Source organism: Scomber japonicus, chromosome 18, assembly GCF_027409825.1.
Source record: "Scomber japonicus isolate fScoJap1 chromosome 18, fScoJap1.pri, whole genome shotgun sequence".
NCBI classification, from domain to species: domain Eukaryota; kingdom Metazoa; phylum Chordata; class Actinopteri; order Scombriformes; family Scombridae; genus Scomber; species Scomber japonicus.
In genome coordinates, this window is record NC_070595.1 from 22,788,773 (window position 1) to 22,808,159 (window position 19,387).

Here is a 19,387-nt window from a genome sequence, read left to right on the forward strand (position 1 = left end):
CCTACCCCTCATCGCATTATCATATATAACTTCTCAACAACCTTTTTTTCGTTTAGTTTTTTTTTATTGACAAAAACAATTAAAAAAAACAACGTACAAAACCATATACATTCTGGGTACATATAACACAAAGAAAAGCAAATATATATGTAAAGAAAATGTACACATTACAACTATGAATTAACACTAAGGCGATTTTCAACAAGGCACAATGTCTGACTGTTTTAATTGCTTTTGGTTTTAGGAAGGATTGAATTAATGTATTGTTTGATCTGCAATAAAGCATGGTTTCTTACCTGTAAATTTGTATGGATATGGAATTTGGCCATTATAATAATAAGATTAATCATGTACAAATGAGAATCTTTCTTTGTGTTATTTTCCATGACACCAAACAACACATTCTTCCAAATTAAATTAAAACTTTCATCAATATTTTCAACAATAAAATCACAACGGTTTTGCCAGAATATCTTCACGAATGATCAATGCCAAAATAAATGTACAATAGTTTCTGGACATTCATAAAAAAACTACAACTCACATCAATATCTCTTTTAAATCTCTTATGCTCAACAACCTGGGCCCTGAGCAACTCTTATTTTCCACTTCTGCCGTAGAAACACCATTAACAGTGGGTTGTGCTCTCTCTACTGACCAATGAATGCATTGAAAAAATACTTTTAGGAAGCCCATTCATATTGGTAGAAGAAGCACTCATATTCTTTACTCAAAGATCCCCTCCAGACATGTTTTAAGATCAATTCTTTATATGCATAGACAATCAATTTCACCTGCAACTCATAAACATTATTGTCAGCATTTATACAGACATCTCTTGATACTATCTGTCTGAAGTCAAACCTATACAGTAACTAGACTTTAGGTGATCTGGCAATGTTAAAAGTTAGTTGTCCTAATTGTTGTATCCCTACCAGTTCCACCGTTGCATTTGTTTGACCCTAACCTCTGACCTACCTGTGGTTGGGGTAGCTCAAGTGAAATATTTGAAGTAAGTTATCAATGATTCAGTATACATATGAATAATTGTTACTTGAGTTATGGTGTAGTTGGTACTCCCAAAAAGCTATTTTAGGACACTGTACTGATTATTTATCATTTAAACACAACACTTGTCTCACTCTATGTTTTCTCCATTACAACTGTACAGTAAAATAGCACAGACTGCCTCACTGTATTCACAGCATTACTCTACTGTCACTTCTATAGGCCTACTTAGGTCATGTATGAGTCACTACCTGGCACTTGGAACACTGGTATCTATTGTTATTGTGATGCTGTAATGCTTGTAATGCTCCATAAAGTGGCATTGTGTTACTACGTCTTCTGATGTGATAGAAAGGAGAAGAAAAAAACTGAGGGAGCCATGTCTGCTCTCCCAACTATGATCAAAGGCATTGTCTATTGTGGATATAAATCATGTACCCGAGTATAATTACTAAACAATGAAATGAAAACAGAATCATGTCATTGTATAATTCTCTGAAATTATTCTTCACAGTTTCTGTGAATTATTAATTATTTTAAAGTGACAGAGTACATCATTTGAGTGATCTGAACAATGTCTCATAAATAAAAAATAACACAGTGATACTGAGAGATAGACATGCGCACATACAGTACACACTTTCTCATTTTGAGTGTGAGATATTTTTCATTTATTGTCATTTAAGTAGGAAGGCGAGTGCTTTGAGATTAATTGTGTTACGAGTGACTATTCTGCTGTTAATCCATGAGTTGGCAGGATTTTTTTACATTGTGAAACAAAGATAATGGATTTTTCTTTGTCCCTGGTACAGGGTAGCAGAGATAGGGAAGGGGAGATGGAGGATAGGAGATGGAGGGCCACACACACACACACACACACCCTTCTCAACAATATAGCACCACAAGCAAATGTACACACATCCCCATTGTTCTATTGTTCTTCTCCACTCAGCAGAACCCACAGTAGTGTTTAGATAAATAAGCCAAACAAAGATTTCCCTCTTAAGACTACTATACTTCTCTCAAACACATGGAGGCTGAAAGAATCTTTCAAAGTACAATATTATCTGTAGTCATAAAAATGTGAACACACACAATATCCCTCAGTAGAGGATTTGGAAGACCAAAACTTTTATTGTATTTTACAATGACAGACAGAGAAAAAGGTTATTGAATGATATCATGTATGAAATAATAAAATGAGTTCAATTTTCCCTTAACAGCCTCCTGTGGCTTTTCAAAGAAAAAAGCAAACTGGAATAACATTAAATATAAAATAATTATAAGGAGCTAAATCAAGAGAAGAAAAAGAGTGTGTCATCGGTTGGGGTGATTTTGTGGGACTTGAAGGCATTCAAACTTTTGGGATCTTAGACATAACCTTTGACTTGTGAGGCAGGTGCCCTGCGAGGACTGCTCTCTCCACTGCTAAAGGTGGGAGAGCCTGGCATGCCAGGGGGACTTGACCCAGCATAGAGCAGCGATCCCCCAATAAGGAGCAAAGCTGATGCAGCCCAGCCGATGTAGAGGGCAGGGCCAAGTTCACGCTTGTGTGGAGCCGCCACATGTGGGTCATAGAAATCCCTGATGATGGAGTGGGCAGTCCAACAGATGGGCACAAGGTAGAGAAAACCTGCGATAGCGAAAAGGGCGCCAGAAATACGAGCAATACGGGCCTTGAGGCTGTTTACACCAATGCACTTAGTGCACTTGACTCCTAGGATCCCCAGAGCCAGAGCCAGGCCACAAATCAGGATAGAGAACACGGTGAGGCCCCGGGCAGCCTGCATGTCACTGGGCAGAGCAAGCAAGCTGTCATATACCTTACACTGGATTTGACCTGTGCTTTGCACAATGCAATTCATCCACAGGCCCTCCCAAATGATCTGAGCCGTCACTATGTTGTTACCGATGAAGGCAGTGACCCGCCAGAGGGGGATGACACAAACTACAAACCCACCCACCCAGCCCACAATGGACATGATTAGGCCCAGCAACTGCATGCCCGTGGTTGCCATGGCAAAAGATGTTGTTTATATCAGATGGATTTGCCTTGGTTTTATATCAGTCTTTGTTTGTTGCACAGTGCCCACTTATAGTCCCAAAGAAATGTGACAGTCTACACTACTGGGAATATAGTGTCCCACTGGATCCTCTGTCTTCAGGTGATGATTTCAATGACTTCAGCTTTGGTTAGACAAGGACAGCAAGCCTGGAATCAGACAGTAGAATCAATTTTAAACATTTATATTCATCATCCACATACTTCTGCAAAATCCCCAGATAGAAAAATATTTACAACTTGTTACAAGAACAGGCATTACATCTGTACAGTATGAAAAGGCTAATGGAGCATATATTTACCATAAATATTTGGAAACAGGCTTGGAGGCCCATGTCTAGTGGATTCCAATGAGAACCACAGAGAATAGCCTTCTTTGAAACAGTTGTGGGTGTCGAGCTACGCCTTGCCGGGTGAGGGGATTATCTCAGAAAAACATGAGGGGACTCTGAACACAAGCAGCTTTCATGAATGCTTGTGGAGTGGGCCAGGAGGACCTGTATCATCTATTTATCACAGCTCTCAGTACCCACATTTGACCATTTCTGTGAATCAAACCCTCCCTGCACAAGATCAATTCCAGGGGTTGCTTCATGGGGATAGATGGACATGTTTCAAAGGAGTAAGCTTTACCCATTGGACCACTGGTTAATAAGAACCACCATCTGAGATCCATATTATCTCATTGGATATGAACAGAATTACAAAGCCTGTACTGTAAGTAGAAAGATAACACTGAACATATGAATCCTCCACACATGCATAATCATTCTCATAGACCTATATAAATGCACAATATTGTGAATGGTTTCACAGTAAGAAACCATTCCTAGTTTTCCTGTTGACACACTTGAAGTCCCTCAAAGGGCCTTGGAGGTCCACCAGACCTCTCTTTCTGATGCTCTACCTCTTTCCAATTGTAAACATTGCAATGAGGAAAAAGCAACTGATAACATCCAACACACTTGCCTTGAACACCCCTCAAACAGGGATAATAAACAGCAATACAGCTAAATTAGAAGAATTACTGGAAATATTCTTTGTATTACCTCAAATAGATAATCTCACAAGTGCACTAAATGTTTTTCAGTCAGTTTTTTGACATTTTGTGAAAGACAGACAGTAATACACTGATAAATGAAAATGAAAATATGTAATAATTATTAAGCATATTTACCTCAAATGGAGTATACTAGACTTTCACTGCTCTCCTTGTAGTCAGTCCACAGGTTAATGTTACCGTTCTTTTGCTTGTGTAGATCAGTTGTAGATGCCTGGAGTTGTGAATGTTGGCCCTGAGAATTCAATTCAGTCCACAGGGAGGCTGGAGAGCAGGGGAAGCTCTATCTCAGAGGTCAGTTGCGCTGGACTGGAGAGGGTTGATCGGCTTCAACACCCAGGACTGAACTGGAGATGGGGCTGCCCTCCGAGATGCCAGCGCAAGTCTGTGTGGCAGTGGGCAGAAGCATGCGCTTGTGTGCACGACTGTGTCAGTGTGTGAATGCGTGAATATGTTTGAGTGTGTCTCCCAGTGCCTGGTGTATGAGCACAATGCCCTGCTGTTTTCTGCGCCCTCCCTCCCTGCTCCTCGTCAACCTCTGTCCCAATCCTGCAGCCCCTAATGTCCATCCAACTCGGCAACCCATTCTCTCCTCTTTTACAACTTTAACTCACTTGTTCATTTATGAGAGCCTTCTCTTTTCTTCTGTACTCTCGCCTTTCATTTTCAATCTGTTTATGGGCTTCACTGAAGTTTTTGAGTGTCCTTATGCAACCTCTTGTTTACTGTTCTGTCAGGGAAAATGTGGTTCATTGTAGTTTTTTATATGGACTTGCAATCTAATAAATATATTTGACATACAGAATAGACACTAAGAAGATAATAAGCTAATAGATAAGATAATAAGGAACTGCATTCATACTGGGCATTTCTACGTTTGCTATGGTGTTCAGATGCTGCAAAAACTAGAACAGATTGTTAGGGGAGCAGCATTTTTGCCACCATGCAGGCGACCAGGACTGAAGAATGGATGAAGCCTGTCAGTGAATGTATCCATGAAAGTGTGAATGTGGACTCCAGATTCTGTGCAGTAGAAGGATACACGACCTTCTGTGTAGTCCAGAAAGACACCCACCCTCTTGGGTCTCTGTTCTAGAGCCAACAGTGTGACAGGGGAGGTGTTGGCAACGTACTGGCCTCCCACCTTCAGGCTTAAAGTCCAGAAACCATTTGCAGGGCAGACAGAGAACTTCCCTTTTCTGTTTATGGATTGTCTGACAACTCCCAGGTTCCATTCAATCTTGTCCCCGACCTCCACCTCCCAGTAGCACCTAGCACTGACGAGGCTTTCTTTGGCTAATACATTTGCAACACGGTCGAATCGTTTGGGATGATCCGGTACCTCTTGAAACTTGTCTGTGTGCCTCACTTGTTTTCTGTCATCTGAGACAAAGAGGAAGGGGTGGGCTGTCTTAGCACTTAGATTGACTTCCACTATGGAAGAGGGAGAGTAAAAAGTCAAAAATCAGTCAAATTCAGTCATATTCATTTCTGTGTACCCAAAGCCTTACCTGTGTATTTCTCTATTCTCTTAAGTTCTGTAAAGGAAAACCCAGAGGAAAAAGGAACGTCACTGTCATTGACTTTTATCATAAAATGTCAACATAATACATTTAAAAATTGTGGTACTGACCAGATTTGGAGAGCCGGCAGACTTCTAAATTTATCTTATCCATCATGTCTGACAGTGCTCTTCTGGTGACCCCAAGACAAGGATCAATTTCTATGGTAACCTTAGACCAATCCTTCATCTCAGCAAGGCACATAGTGGAAACAATGTTCTGCATGACATAAGAGGAAAATACAATTTCACTGGTGATCGTAGCCAATATCAGTGCTTTACCATCTTCTCTATGTGCAGAAGATGAAGATTCTTACCATGGTACCTTCTTTTGTATTGTCACTTTGATCACAGTTAACGGGAATCTGAGGATCAGATTCAGCGGTCTCCTTCCGAAGCTCCTGGATCTCCTGTTCAAGCTCTTTCACCAGTTTGTCCACTTTCTTCTCCTCTTCTCTCTGTCTTTCCTCAATTGCTGAAACAACAGCTTTGTGACTCTTCTCCATAGCATTTACGAGGGCAGAGAAGACCTTCTGGCTCTCTCGCACCTCTCTGAGGTAAGAGTTCTGATTGGAAATCATAATGATCATCATTCAACTGTATATATTTTTTAAGATGACAAAAGATGACAAAGATTTAATGATGTAGACATTTTCAACTGACCTTTTGGAGTTCGAGAGAATATTTCAACCTCTCTATCTTCTCCACCCTTTCCTGGATCATTTCCTCAATATCAATAACCTGTACATGTGCAACGGTGGCGTTAGCATAGACATAAATGCAAGATTTAAATGATCAGATTATATCACATGAAGGGCTGAAGTACCATCTCATCATCAGGTGGTTTCTGTGGTTGAGTCTTCCTGTAGTTTTCAGACAAATCTGCCAGAATGCGGTTGACACTGAGGTCAGGCCGGTCAGTAAACAGTCTTTTGCAGTAGGGGCAATACTTGGACTGGTGTCGTGTCCAGTAGTGAGAAAGACAGGACAAGCAGTAGCTGTGTCCACATGGTATCGTTACTGGGCTGTTGAAGATGTCTCTACACAGAGCGCAAAGGAAGTGCTTCTTAGGGAGGAGGCTGATGGTGGAGGCCATTATTCCTAAAAAGATCCATGTCAAAGTATGAAAAATGTTTTTTTTCTTTTTGCAATTAGGAGAGTGAATTGTAATATATTGTAAATAAGTGGCCAGGGAAATCATTTTATAAACATCTGTACAAGAGGAAAGGAGGGCATCTTTGTAATATATGCAATGAACATTACCCAGGAAGTAAATTCCTAATGTCATATATTAAAGTCCATATACAGATGAGTACATATGGTTAGTTGGTTGGTTAGTTCAGCTACAGACAGCACATTCATAAACTTGTTACTTTATTTGTTGTTTTTGATGAATTTATAATGATATTACATCAGTATTCAATTTTAACTATAGGTACTTGCTTCTGACAATTTCTAACATCTCTGACTGAAATGTGAAACCACAATTATTTTCAGCTCAGCTATGCAGCACTCAAACAAATGGGGTGTAACTTCAAAACGGCATACCATCTCCTATTACATAATGATACACAAAGGACAGGGTATGTTTTTTATGAACAACTGGTTCATGTCAGTTAAAAAATCCCACAATGAGGTATAGTCCTTGGATTATGTTCAACCACAATGTCTTATAGCTGTTGTCATAGATATTTGAGTCAAAAAATAATTTCTTAGTGATCAAGGAGCGATAAACCAACAGAGAGCGGAAGAGGTTGAGTAGAGGATGAGATGGAAGGTATGTAGTCAAACAGGTACCAAGTAAATGGTTTGCAACGTCATCAAGGAGCTTAAGTTCAACACAAATCGCCAACTACTGAAATCTTATGCAATATGTTAATCCTGTGTTTTTCCTGACTCTATTGTAGTCCAAAATTCATATAGAAGGCATTCTCAGGTTATGAATCATGTCCATGAATGATTCAGAGGACTGATTTCTGTCTGACTTTATAGTTACAAAAGAGGTAGCTTTTCTCTAAAATGTAAAAGAAACCAGTGTAAAAAGGTTTGTGGGGTCTTACCTTTCTTGTCCAGATAGCACTGTGATTAGTCTGCACTGCTTCTGTTCATAGTTTCAGGGTAATGTGGAGAAATAGCAACAGTTTCCACTCAACAGGTGCACTAAGGTGTGTGCGTTTTCTAGGGAAGGAACAGTGCTGAACACAATGGCATGCTCAGTGGAGACTCCTCCCAAAATGTTACCTGAACCATACTTAAACTTGCCTACAGCAAGACAACAGGAAGTGTTGGAGGTTGAATAAAATGTTGTATGGTTACCAAGTGAGTGCACAAAAATCAATAAAAATGTGGTGTAAAAAAATCACAAAATGAATTAATTTACAGTTTCAATTAAGCATGACATTTATTGTTTTTGAAAATCAATAATTCCACTTGATCTGTTAAGATGAACAGTGTAGTAACCTATAGTATAAAGGTTATATTGTTTTACAGAAAAAGGGAGTAAGCAAGTAAAGTGTGTGCTTCAACCTAAGGGGGAAATTTCCTTATTTAATCTGGTATCCAGTCAGCTTGATAGCTACATAAACAACCTTCCAGAAAAACAGGTCAAAAGTCAAGCATAAGTCATGCAGTCATTGACGAGGAGCTGCAAAGAAGCGATTGATGAAGATTGAGTTGAAGTTGAGTCTTGCAGTTGGGGCCACTCTGTCCTCTATATGCTTAATAGCCACCTGGGCTGTTCCTCCTGCTGAACCACCTACTGCACCACCTATGATCCCATAGAGAACCATCCCCCCTGGCCCCTCTATAGACCCAACCAGTGCACCCATGACAGTTCCCACAACTAAACCTGTCCCCAACCCTCTAACCAGGGATTTCCTAAGCCAGCCATTGTCCATCTCTGCCTTGGCTCTGATCTCTTCATTGGTGGTGTAGGCATCCGGCTGGGGATACAACTCATCCGATATGTATTGCTTCCCCATATTAGTCCCCATATTAGTCCCCATATTAGTCCACGCTTTCTCATTCTCTGCTGCCCTCTGCTTCCTAAGCCTCTTTTCCTCCTTCCGCACCTTGGCCTCTGCTTTCTCGAAAGTTCTGCTAGAGAAGTGCCCTCCCCCAAAGGAGGCAACCATCAACTCAAGCTTCTGCAGCAGCTTTCTATCACGACTGCGATCTCTCCAGTTCTTGCTGAAAACATGAAAGCGTCCGCCAAACTTCTCAATCAGTTCTCTCAGGTGCCAGTCAGTCTTCTTCACCCTGTCTTCCAAGACAGCTTCCTCCATATTTCCTTCAAAGGCCAGGAGAACTATGCAGTGTCTCAGACAGTGTCTTCCAAAACGTCTCATCATCAGCTTGGGGGTTCTCATGTCATCTGGGGAGACTTTATCCATGTCAAAGGCAACAAGAAAGGCATGGGGACCAGGGATACATAAGCACTTAGACCTTCTCAGCTCCACCTTCCTCTTAACTTGAGATATATCCTTTTCGTAGAGGTTTGGTCCATTGACCACAGCCATTCGTCTACCAGCCAGTTCTCCAAAATACTTCCTGCTGTCAGAAATGCTGATGACATCCTTAGAAAACTCCTCCCTCCCAAGAATGGCGTTGGTTAGTAAGAACTGGGAATGTCCACTGCTACCGACTAACATCAGCCTCAATTCCATAGAAGAGCCTATGAAACAGTGAAGTTCAGTTTTATTTTAGAGAAAAGTAACTCTTAAATTCACAAAGGGAATGTTTCATTTACTTAAATTTATCTTACTTATTTTTACATTGTTTTCAACTGAGAATCTTTAACATTTAATTGTATTAATTTTTTTTAAAGTGAAACATAACATTACTTTTTTTGCACCTTTTATATTAAATCAGAGCGCTTACCTTTCTTCCTCTTATCCATTTGGTGGGTTGTCACTTTTTGATGTAGTTCTCTGGCTTCTCACTGAACTTCAGAAACTCCCACTCAACACCTAACACAAAGCAGTTGCATGTGTTGAATGAAAACACACCCCTATCCCCTTGCCTAAAGTTGCTCTCTCCTCTGTCCCTCTCTCTCTCTCTGTTGGTTAGGTTATTGGGTACTGTATTTATTATTAGGTGGAAAATGTCCCCAGGGTATGAAGCTGGCAGCGAGCACATTCACATTTATTGACATCTTTAATTAAATACTTAAATTAATTATTCAATAAATGTGTACTGTCACATTCTGGAAATAATAATGTGAGGATGAACACATACATGTCCACCCTGTAAATATTCACTGACCCATGACTTTACACAGAGACACATATCAGTGATTTCAAGGTTATTTGTACAATCAGTAGCAAACTCTCCAGTGTGTATCACTGCTGCTCAGGGGTAATTATTTGATGACGACAATGTCAATCTGTTAATAAAGCCATGTTGGCGCTTACCTCAAAATAATGAAGAGGTTTGATTACCTCTGATGAGAGTAGGCTTTTATAGTCACTCGAACAGTGTTAAAAACATTTCTCTGCAAATAAACAGATTTGAAAGGTGACTCTACAAGGTTATCGTTCTATCCGCCCACCAGACGGTGTTTTTCCTGGGTTCAGGGAAATCAATAGCTCATTAAATTAGTTTGATCCTGTGCGTGTAGAGTACAAATTTATATTCTAATTATAGACTCGTGCCTTATGTGTCGTCACTGCAGCAAAAAATATCAGTGTTTACAGAGAGCTTTATTCACATAATGCGAAAAGGCCAACACGCATAGGCTATATTCAGATATACATAGCCCTCTGTGGTCATATTTGTTTATGTTAAAAAAGGGAGCATAAACTCTGTGAGGACTTTTTAAATTTATCGCTTACCCTATACTTGTGTTTTTCCCCCAGATATGCATCCTACGCCTAATATTTGATATACTGAAAACTATACTGTTCCATTCACTTTGGATATTGTAAAATTGTAAAACTTTACTATCTGATGTTTTTAATGACTCTCATAATTGTTTTTATTATTTTTTTGTTGATTGTGACTGTCTGGCCGTGGCTGTGTTGTTTATGTCTGTTGAATTTATGCTTGTGGTCAGTTCTCTCTTGAAAAAGAGATCTCAATCTCAATGAGAATATCTGATTAAATAAAGATTAGCAACAGTATTTGTCAACTTGAATGTAAGATACTGTATGTTTCTGTCAAATCTTAGGAGTTCCTGTAGCTTCAATTTGATTTTCAAAATGAGTATGAAGTCCTCAAAGCCCCAGAGGAACTATAAATGGTTCATTTCATACAATGTTAAACTAAACTTTACAGATATACCTTTGTTTCTCTTTAAAACATTCTTTCATTTCTCACAGTAAGCACACAATCTCTATTAACACTGCAGGTGTCTAATTAGTGATCAATCTCCTTGGCAAAGACACAAATAATTTATTTTCACTATAATTCCACAATACAATGACAGTGTATGACTATTTTGGTCTAATTTGTTTCAGTTTAGGGATCCTCTGCGTGAAAAGTTTTGAGAACCATTGCTTTAGTCAAAAAAGCATTTCATGATTCAATATACTATGCTATATTTAACATTAATATGCTTACATTGTTGGCCTTAATGGTACTGAAAATGATATGACTAGGCATGGTATATAATGTTGTACAGTAAACTGCCATACAACATTTTGAACTTGTTGATAGGCCATTCTTACTCTAGTAAAACGGCGCCTCAGTGTGGTGAAATAATGTAATACATGAAAAAGTCATAGCCAAGAAAGAAGGGAGTGAAAAATACATAGATAGATAGATAGATAGATAGATAGATAGATAGCCACACGTAATACACATAAAAACAAATGGCTATCTGACTATCAAATAGAAAAAAACTGAAAAACAACAACTTATTATTAAAAATGACCCACAAGTTGTACTAATAAAACGAATATATACATGTAATAAATAGCAATAAAATACTACAATAAAAATCTGCTTTAATATCCAGAATATCTTCTTTATTAAGTTTATGAGGGGTTTTCGGTTGTTTTTTAGTAAGCTAGGGGGCGCCATACACTTTTAATTTTGGTTTGTAGTCCGCCAGTGAAACCAAAGAAGAAGCAAACAAGCAGAAGCAGAAGAAGGAGAAGGAGAAGGAGACGTCTATGCTTAAGGAACTTGAAACATACACTATAGGCCTACATTACATTGTGGTTACATATTCTCCACACTGTTGTCATGTAAACCTTTATAGCCTAAAATGCATTTCTGTATCTTTTACACGCGTACAGCTGCGACTAATAAGCATAGACTGTATAGCCATGTGTTCAAATGAAGGACAGCTTCGGATTTAGACAATCTGCCGTCAGATAAACAAATATTGTCACCAGTATGATCAAACACACGCTGCGTGCGTCAGGACGTGTAATCTCTCCCGGTCTGCGCAGCTTCTCAGGGACTCCTGGAGGAGAAATCATTGAAGATGTGTTTGAACGTGCTGGATCTACACATCTCACACAGCAGGCGTCTCTCTATGTGCATGTGAGCTGGCTTTTGGTCAATTTAATGATGAAACACACATGAATGTTTCTGTCTAGACTCTAGGCCTTTATTTAATGCAAGTATGTCATGTTTAAAAATGTGCCCAAATGATGTCAAAGTCTTCCTCTCCTCTACAGTGGCCTTACTGTCTCAGAAGGTGCTCCTACTGCAACTTTAACAAGTACATACCCAGAGCCAACAATAACCACATGATGACCGAGTGCCTTCAGCGGGAGACAGAAACATTACTGCAGCTCAGTCAGGTATCCTGGTATGAGGATTTGTTACACCGTCCACATGAAATCATCCAGTATTCATTGCAGCTTTGTGCCTCACCCATTCTACCTTTTATTTAATTTCTCCTTGCAGCATCACCTCAGTATTCTTTGGTGGTGGGACACCAAGCCTGGCACACCCTTCAACCATCTCTGCTGTCCTCGAAACTGTTTCCAGGCATGCAAACCTTTCAGATAAGGCTGAGGTCACACTTGAGGTCAACCCAACACCCGTGGGAATGTCAAAGTTAGAGGACTTTTGCCATGCAGGGGTGAACCGTTTCTCCATTGGGGTCCAGGTGACTACAATCTATAGAATACTACTCACAGAACATCAGATTATGTTTAATATCACAATCCCCCCATATCAAAATTTCAATCTGTCAGTCTCTGCAGGATGAGGACTTGAAAATTCTGGGAAGAGACCACAGTTCTCATCAGGCTTTGCAAACTATTGAAGAGGCAAGGAGGCTGTGCCCCGGGAGGGTGTCCGTGGACGTCATGTTTGGCCGGCCCAAACAGAGCGTGGAATCCTGGGAGAAAGAGCTATCTGAGCTGCTGAGGGTTTGTGATGACCACGTTTCTCTGTACCAGCTGACTCTAGAGCGAGGCACCCAGCTTTTTAAACAGGTGCAAAGCAGTGAAATGACTGTGCCCGCTGATGACGTGACAGCAGAGATGTACCAGTGTGCCAGGAGGAGTCTCCACCAGCATGGCTTTCAGCAGTATGAGGTGTCAAACTTTGCGAGACATGTAAGTCCTCAGTAGAATGACATTTAATTTCACAAATTATTAATCTCAGAATTGTGTCCTCCTCCTCTTTGGAGGCATTGGTCCTTTAATAAATATTATAAGCAAAACCAGTTTGTTGGTAGGGAATCTTATGAATACTGAAGGCAATTCATAATTCATAAAATGCATTACAGCAGCATTTAAAGACCCCTCTTCAGCCTTAAAATGAAACTAACTCCAGAATCTCTGAATATGTAAATATTTTTCATTTCATATATTTAACTGCTGGACTCAAAATGTCTCTTACTTCACTGAAAAGTTCATTTTCAGTGTATGTGCACTGGAGGCTTTAAATTTCCTCCTGTGTAAGTTGAATATTAGACCAGAATTGGCTAAAAACTAGTTATGATGCCACAAATCCTCATTATAAGCTCACACCTTAAACTCTGTGAGCACAGAGAAACTTTCCACTTTCAGCCGATGAATGTGAAAACAGCTTTCTCATGTCAAACCTAGCACATACAGACATGATGAAGGAACAGGAAGAAAAAACCTTTTTTTCTTACTGCAGGGGGACTATAGAAGACAAGGACACATCTATTCATGAGGAGGTGCGCTTATGTGAGATATCATCATTAGCATAATCTATACCTATACATTTGCTATTTAAGGCTCCTTCCACTCTGTTTCTGGGTAAATTTTTATTCACAAAAAGAGTAAAAACATGTTGCAACTTAGAATCCAGATAACACATTTGGAATTGACAGTAAGAAGAAATGTGATGATCAGGTTTTGGAATAGTGATATAAATATAATATGTGATTCCTTTTAAAAAAACAAAAATACGTGTTGCTGTTTTTAATTAGATATTTCTATTATGTCTGATAAGAACAATCACAGCAACACTACAATGCTTCACTTTGTATTATGCAGAATGCAGCGAGTGATCACAACATGAGCTACTGGAAAGGAAGACAGTACATCGGTGTTGGCCCAGGTAATCTAAAAGCAGTGACTGATGATTGTTGAACTTTTGGGGGAAGTTTGTTTTAATATTTTCTTGTGTGACAGGAGCACACGGGCGCTTCGTGCCTCTGGGGGAGGGAAGTGTCAATCGAGAAGCCCGGACCCAGACTCTGGAGCCCGATGTCTGGATCCGTGAGGTGCAACAGAGGGGGCACGGGACGCGGAGGAGGATTCAACTCAGCTATCTTTCCCTGTGAGCTGTTGCACTTACAGGAAGTAGTGTCGTGTCTCATTTGGAGTATATTTGGCTTACAGTATAACACACGTGGGCAGCTCCCATGTTCATCAAGAAATCCTACGTGAAATATAACAACTATATATCAGCCAATCCAGAAAGTGAAACTCAACAGAATGTGAGAAACTTGGTGTTTGAGGTCGCTGTACACGTGCTTGTACTTTCAAACTTTCTGTCCTTGTGAAGTGCTATTGTCAAACCATTTGCTCACTCTGTCCTGTCCTTGTTAATTACAACGTGTAGTCGCTGTGAATATTTCTCTTATGGAAGATATTTGTTTTGCAGGCTGGAGGAGGTGCTGGTGATGGGAATGAGAATGACTGAGGGCATTACTCACAAGGTGAAGAGCACATAATAAAACCTTTATACCCACATAACATTCTATTCAGCACAGTTTGTTTTTATCTTCTCTATCAGTGAAGGTGATATTCATTATGCAGTGGAATGGTGAACTGTGGTTAAGCTTTTTGCTATTTTCTGGTTTTAAACAGCATTGGCAGTTGTTTTGCCCTCAACTGAGTCTTCATAAAGTCTTTGGTACGTCCATTGATGTCCATGAGTTCCTACAGAGTGGACAACTGATTCTTGATGACAGGTGATTTATCATTTTATTATACTTAAATGCAAAGTTTTCTCTTTTTGAATCTCTCTAATTTTGCATATTCTTTCTCTTCTTTTTTTTAGTGGTCTTCGCTGCTCCTGGGATGGACTGGCTTTGCTGGACAGCATGCTGCCATCGCTACTGTTGGAGTTAGAAACACAAATCCTTCAGAGACCACAAAGTGACCACCAAGCTGATGCACAAACAGAGAAGACCCACGATAACAGTAATGTTATTAAAGTGGCTAACTTCAGAGGAAAATAAGCTGATATTGATCAAGAAAACCAGGTTAATGTACATTATTCATTTGAATTATTTCCCTTAAGTCCTACTGTTCCGTTCAGCTGCCATCGTAACTCAAATCACCACAAGCTATAATAAGAAAAGTGAAACAATTATCGTCACACTGGTGTGGATGACGCTTGTTTTTCATTTGTAAAAATCTCCAGGTGCTGTGTGGTAATTATGGCTGTAACAGAAACTGAAAAAACAAATCTCAATCTCTCTCAGACATCACCCAGAGATCATTACTTTATTGGTTCAGAGGAAATGGATTGAGTTAGCATGGATTTCTTTTGCGCAGGGGTGTGATGATGCACTCAGCTCACGAGACGACACAATACACAATATTGGTTTCACGAGACGAGATGGAAACTGGAAAAATAGTCCTTTATTTGACTGAAAGTCACAAAATGTATAGTGCAGGTGCATTCGGAAATGTTTTAATTTATCATCTTTTAATGAATGTCACTTCAGTTCTACTTTCTGAGTGTGAATTATCATATGCAGTATGCAATATGCAAGCACTGTAAAAGCCTGAGGTCGGCCTAACCCAGCTCTTCTCCTCATCTCCTACTTTGGACTGAGATATTCTCAGCAGGCAGAAGCTTCTAGCTTTTGCCACCCCCTGAATATTACTTCGTGAGACAGCATTCACCTTGACGAGAAATGTTGTCACGACATCTCGTCACACCCCTCCTTTTAAGTATAATGTGTATATTGAGAATATATGTAAATGTTGCTGCTTTTGTTAATACAACTATGAAACAGATTAATCTAACTTTATACAGACATTATTTAAGCAGCGACCATGTTCAGCATACTGACAGACATTTTAAGATGACTACTTTCAGTAGATTTCAACTCTTGTTTGACATGTAAATGTATAAATGAATCCTTATAAATTGGTACATTTATACAAAAAAATCTGTCTTGATTTGGACTCAATCTGTGTGAACTGTTAGATTATGGGTTAGATTAAACTCAGAAAATAGTCATGGCTTTGTAATTGCTTTCGTATTCAGAGATGAATATGAGCATAGACTGATGTATCCGGTCCACAATTGCACTTCTGAATGAATCAAATTAGTGTTTTTACAAGTGAAAGGAAATAAATTGAATATTCAGTGGCTATACAATAGTGAGGGCTCAGTTTAATGATCAGTGGGCTCTCTCCATGGTGCTGATCTCATAGAGTCCATTAGTCTGTTCCCTTTCTCCCCTCGTTTTTTTTTTAATGAAAAGGTGCTTTAATTCTTTGTTAGCTTGAAATACCATGGTAATAAAGGAGTGTGATAGATTGCTAATTAACAGACATTCTCACACCTGAGTCCTTGATACCATTCATAGTGCGTGGGCGCCTGGAAATATGAACAATGTATCGTGTCTGATGACGGTAGAAGATGTTTAAGGTCGGTGCTTGAGTCATCTCCTCACTGTGCTCCCTCCCACTCGCACACTCACGGTCATGTTTTCACCATCATTAGAAAACAATCGATTTCCTACATTCATGAGGATAATGTAACCTCGCTCTGTCTCCTTGTTCTTTTTATTACATGAAGTGCATGTCTCGACCACATTAAAATGAGCCATTTGATTAAACAGACAATACAATACAATTAGAAAGATTTAATGTGTTTATTATATGATATCATAACGCAATTATATGTACAAAAAAACAAAATATGAATGCACTGGTCCAGCCAGGTGCTGCAGAGTATAACTCCTTACATAATACGACATTGCAGCATACTACTACAATTGGTTTATCGAGAAGGCTCACAATTCATTGAATCTGACACCTCTCGGGTTTGTTTTGTTTGGTGCTTGATCCAAGCACCATCTGCAGGTCGCTGGTGAAGCTCGGGCGTCTCGCCAGAGGATCCACTGCGGCACAGGGCGCACCGAGCTCCCGCGTACGACTGTTCCTTTTCCTGTCTCGCTGGCTGATGCACATCGCCTGATACGTGAGGATGGGTACGATCTGGTGCCGTGAAGGGCTGGTTTCGTCAGGCAGTCCGCCAAGAGAGGCGAGGGCTGTGAACACACCCTCCAGTCCGGTACCGTCTTTAGCCGAGGTTTCGAAGAAGGCGACATCCTCACCGAGCATCTCTTCCACCTCTGACCGGCTGACGGCTCTCTCTGCTCCCAGGTCGACTTTATTCCCACATAACACGACTGGTATTCTCGCGGGATGTTTCAGTTTCAGTAATTTCGCTTTAGCAGCTTTGATCTCGTTGAGAAGCTCACAGACTTCAGTGAAAGAGTCTCTGTCATCCACACTGAAGACGAGCAGAAAGATGTCACCTGGAGAAAGAATTCATTAAGAATAAGAATTAATTAATTAAAAACAATAACTTTTCCCATACTTTGAGATTTGTCTGTATTGAGGTTAGGCCTGCAACATTTTTATTGATTCCTAAAACAACAATTTTAGAGGTGAAGTTGTATTTTAACCACTCTTTATCCACTTTAAACGACACTGATCCCATTAACATTTGTCAAATTTAAGACCTCACTAATGATAATCATCTCAATGGCTCACCTGTCAGTATGGATAACCTCCGTTTGGCAGGAAAGTCCCTCTCACTTGCGGCGTCAAGAAGATCAATCTGGTATGCCTCACCTCCGATTTGAAACAGCTTTCTGTGAAAGTCTTCGCTTGTGGGCTCATAATGCTCTTCAAAGTCTTCACCCAGGAACCGCTGGAGCATGTTGGTTTTGCCTACTTTGGGTGCGCCAAGCACAACTATTCTGTGACAGTTCTTTGGCTTGGTCAGACCCAGCTCCAGCAGATCCACGGACCCTTTGGGGAGTCGATCAGTCGACATCGGCCGGTTACCAGAACTGGAGGATCTCCTCGTAACCACTTTCTTATCCTGTTGTCTCCAGCACCCTTTGACCATTTTGATGATGCCCATACCAGTCTTCGTTATGTTTGAGACTTTGGGTGTTTGGAGTGCTGGGGTAAGGACTGTGCTTTGCAGAACTGGGTGCGTAATGGGTGATTGATGCCCGGTGAAAGAGTTGAACATTTCGAAGATGCCATCAACGGGAAGGTAAAACTTCTCAGTTGCGTTCATCTCCATGTTCTTTCAAACGTCACCGAGAGGCTGTCAGAATCTCACCAACCCAGTTGCTTCCCCATCTGTGCACCAAGTAGAGCGGAGTGGCTCCTCTTATACTCCTACACCGAGCGCAGTTTCTGCGTCATCGACTCTCAACCAGAAACTCATTCCTTTTATAGAAGCATAAAGCACAAAGGAAACGAGAAAATAAGCCTTCAATATCTCCACTTCAGGATTTTGTAATTTTCCTTTGAAGAAATGAGCTCCAGAAAGGTCTGGAAACATACATTGTAGTTCACTTGGTACTTCGCAGCTCTCCGAATCTGCTCAAAATTGTATTTATTTTTCTCCATACGTGTTAAAATAACGAAACAAAATAAATAGGCTGTGGTTTATAACAAAGTAGAAATGGCAGCATTTCTTTTTGACATGCAACAAAATAAAATGTCCTTTTGAACATTTTAATCTGAAACAAACCATAAAAACATAAACACATTCTGATCTGTTCATTGTATTTTTAGCACCTACAGGTGGAAGTGTTTCCTGTCTCATTAAGGATAAATGGATGAATTAATTGGTGGACTGATATTCCACATAATTGCTCATATCCCTGGTCAGGGGATGTGCTCATATAACTACCACACAGTGTTTTCATAACAGCAACCACTCAACAATAAGTGCCTGCACAGCCTGACATAACAGTGCATTTGGGATTTTGTTATTCATGAAGCCAATATGAACTGCTCCTGCATTCACTCCTGGTTGCATTCTGTGATCACGACCAGAAACAGCTCACTCTGTACTCTATGATTCACAAAACATGATGATGCGTCCTCTGCAGCAACATCAGCTTCAGCAACCACAGTCCGATTTTTTTTTTTTTTTACTGTATAACCATATATAAATATATTTTAAAAATGCTGGAAGATTCACTACAAGCCCATAAATCATAACTTTCATCTTTGTGGTGAAGAACACAAATGCATTTTTT

General features: G+C 40.0%; 5 protein-coding genes across 6 annotated transcripts; 1 reads left to right on the top strand and 4 right to left on the bottom strand.

The window, feature by feature from the left end:
• Positions 1-2,193: 2,193 nt before the first annotated feature.
• Positions 2,194-3,026, bottom strand: cldnk (claudin k). The gene has a single exon (XM_053337767.1). The coding sequence runs from the start codon at positions 3,024-3,026 to the stop codon at positions 2,379-2,381; it is 648 nt and encodes a 215-aa protein (XP_053193742.1). The 3' UTR covers positions 2,194-2,378.
• Positions 3,027-5,019: 1,993 nt separating this feature from the next.
• btr02 (bloodthirsty-related gene family, member 2) lies at positions 5,020-6,787 on the bottom strand. Its single transcript, XM_053338783.1, has 6 exons — positions 6,518-6,787; positions 6,355-6,432; positions 6,009-6,257; positions 5,764-5,881; positions 5,642-5,668; positions 5,020-5,564 (listed from the first exon to the last, which is right to left on the bottom strand). The coding sequence occupies exons 1-6, from the start codon at positions 6,785-6,787 to the stop codon at positions 5,020-5,022; spliced, it is 1,287 nt and encodes a 428-aa protein (XP_053194758.1).
• Positions 6,788-8,321: 1,534 nt separating this feature from the next.
• On the bottom strand, positions 8,322-9,958 carry LOC128379290 (GTPase IMAP family member 9). Its single transcript, XM_053338914.1, has 3 exons — positions 9,955-9,958; positions 9,571-9,624; positions 8,322-9,364 (listed from the first exon to the last, which is right to left on the bottom strand). The coding sequence occupies exons 1-3, from the start codon at positions 9,956-9,958 to the stop codon at positions 8,322-8,324; spliced, it is 1,101 nt and encodes a 366-aa protein (XP_053194889.1).
• A 1,814-nt stretch (positions 9,959-11,772) lies between these two features.
• rsad1 (radical S-adenosyl methionine domain containing 1) lies at positions 11,773-16,313 on the top strand. Of its 2 annotated transcripts, none has more exons than XM_053338418.1 (9): positions 11,773-12,180; positions 12,318-12,451; positions 12,550-12,754; positions 12,843-13,208; positions 14,121-14,184; positions 14,259-14,406; positions 14,734-14,788; positions 14,940-15,043; positions 15,133-16,313. In XM_053338418.1, the coding sequence occupies exons 1-9, from the start codon at positions 12,031-12,033 to the stop codon at positions 15,311-15,313; spliced, it is 1,407 nt and encodes a 468-aa protein (XP_053194393.1). In that variant the 5' UTR covers positions 11,773-12,030; the 3' UTR covers positions 15,314-16,313. The 2 variants fall into 2 exon arrangements, with proteins under 2 accessions (XP_053194393.1, XP_053194394.1); XM_053338419.1 differs by having other exon boundaries at positions 12,852-13,208.
• An 801-nt stretch (positions 16,314-17,114) lies between these two features.
• Positions 17,115-19,273, bottom strand: rasd2a (RASD family member 2a). Its single transcript, XM_053338345.1, has 2 exons — positions 17,874-19,273; positions 17,115-17,635 (listed from the first exon to the last, which is right to left on the bottom strand). The coding sequence occupies exons 1-2, from the start codon at positions 18,415-18,417 to the stop codon at positions 17,115-17,117; spliced, it is 1,065 nt and encodes a 354-aa protein (XP_053194320.1). The 5' UTR covers positions 18,418-19,273.
• Between the last annotated feature and the right edge of the window lie 114 nt (positions 19,274-19,387).

Coding starts and splice junctions, on each gene's coding strand:
- rasd2a (XM_053338345.1), bottom strand. CDS start 18,417: ATGGAGATGAACGCAACTGAGAAGTTTTACCTTCCCGTTGATGGCATC. Junction 17,636..17,873: donor GAGGTTATCCATACTGACAG/GTGAGCCATTGA, acceptor TTCTTTCTCCAG/GTGACATCTTTCTGCTCGTC.
- cldnk (XM_053337767.1), bottom strand. CDS start 3,026: ATGGCAACCACGGGCATGCAGTTGCTGGGCCTAATCATGTCCATTGTG.
- LOC128379290 (XM_053338914.1), bottom strand. Junction 9,365..9,570: donor AATGGATAAGAGGAAGAAAG/GTAAGCGCTCTG, acceptor ACTGTTTCATAG/GCTCTTCTATGGAATTGAGG.
- rsad1 (XM_053338418.1), top strand. CDS start 12,031: ATGATCAAACACACGCTGCGTGCGTCAGGACGTGTAATCTCTCCCGGT. Junction 12,181..12,317: donor AGGCGTCTCTCTATGTGCAT/GTGAGCTGGCTT, acceptor TCTCCTCTACAG/TGGCCTTACTGTCTCAGAAG. Junction 13,209..14,120: donor TGTCAAACTTTGCGAGACAT/GTAAGTCCTCAG, acceptor TGTATTATGCAG/AATGCAGCGAGTGATCACAA.
- btr02 (XM_053338783.1), bottom strand. CDS start 6,787: ATGGCCTCCACCATCAGCCTCCTCCCTAAGAAGCACTTCCTTTGCGCT. Junction 5,669..5,763: donor CTGCCGGCTCTCCAAATCTG/GTCAGTACCACA, acceptor TTTCCTTTACAG/AACTTAAGAGAATAGAGAAA. Junction 5,565..5,641: donor GAGAATAGAGAAATACACAG/GTAAGGCTTTGG, acceptor CCTCTTCCATAG/TGGAAGTCAATCTAAGTGCT.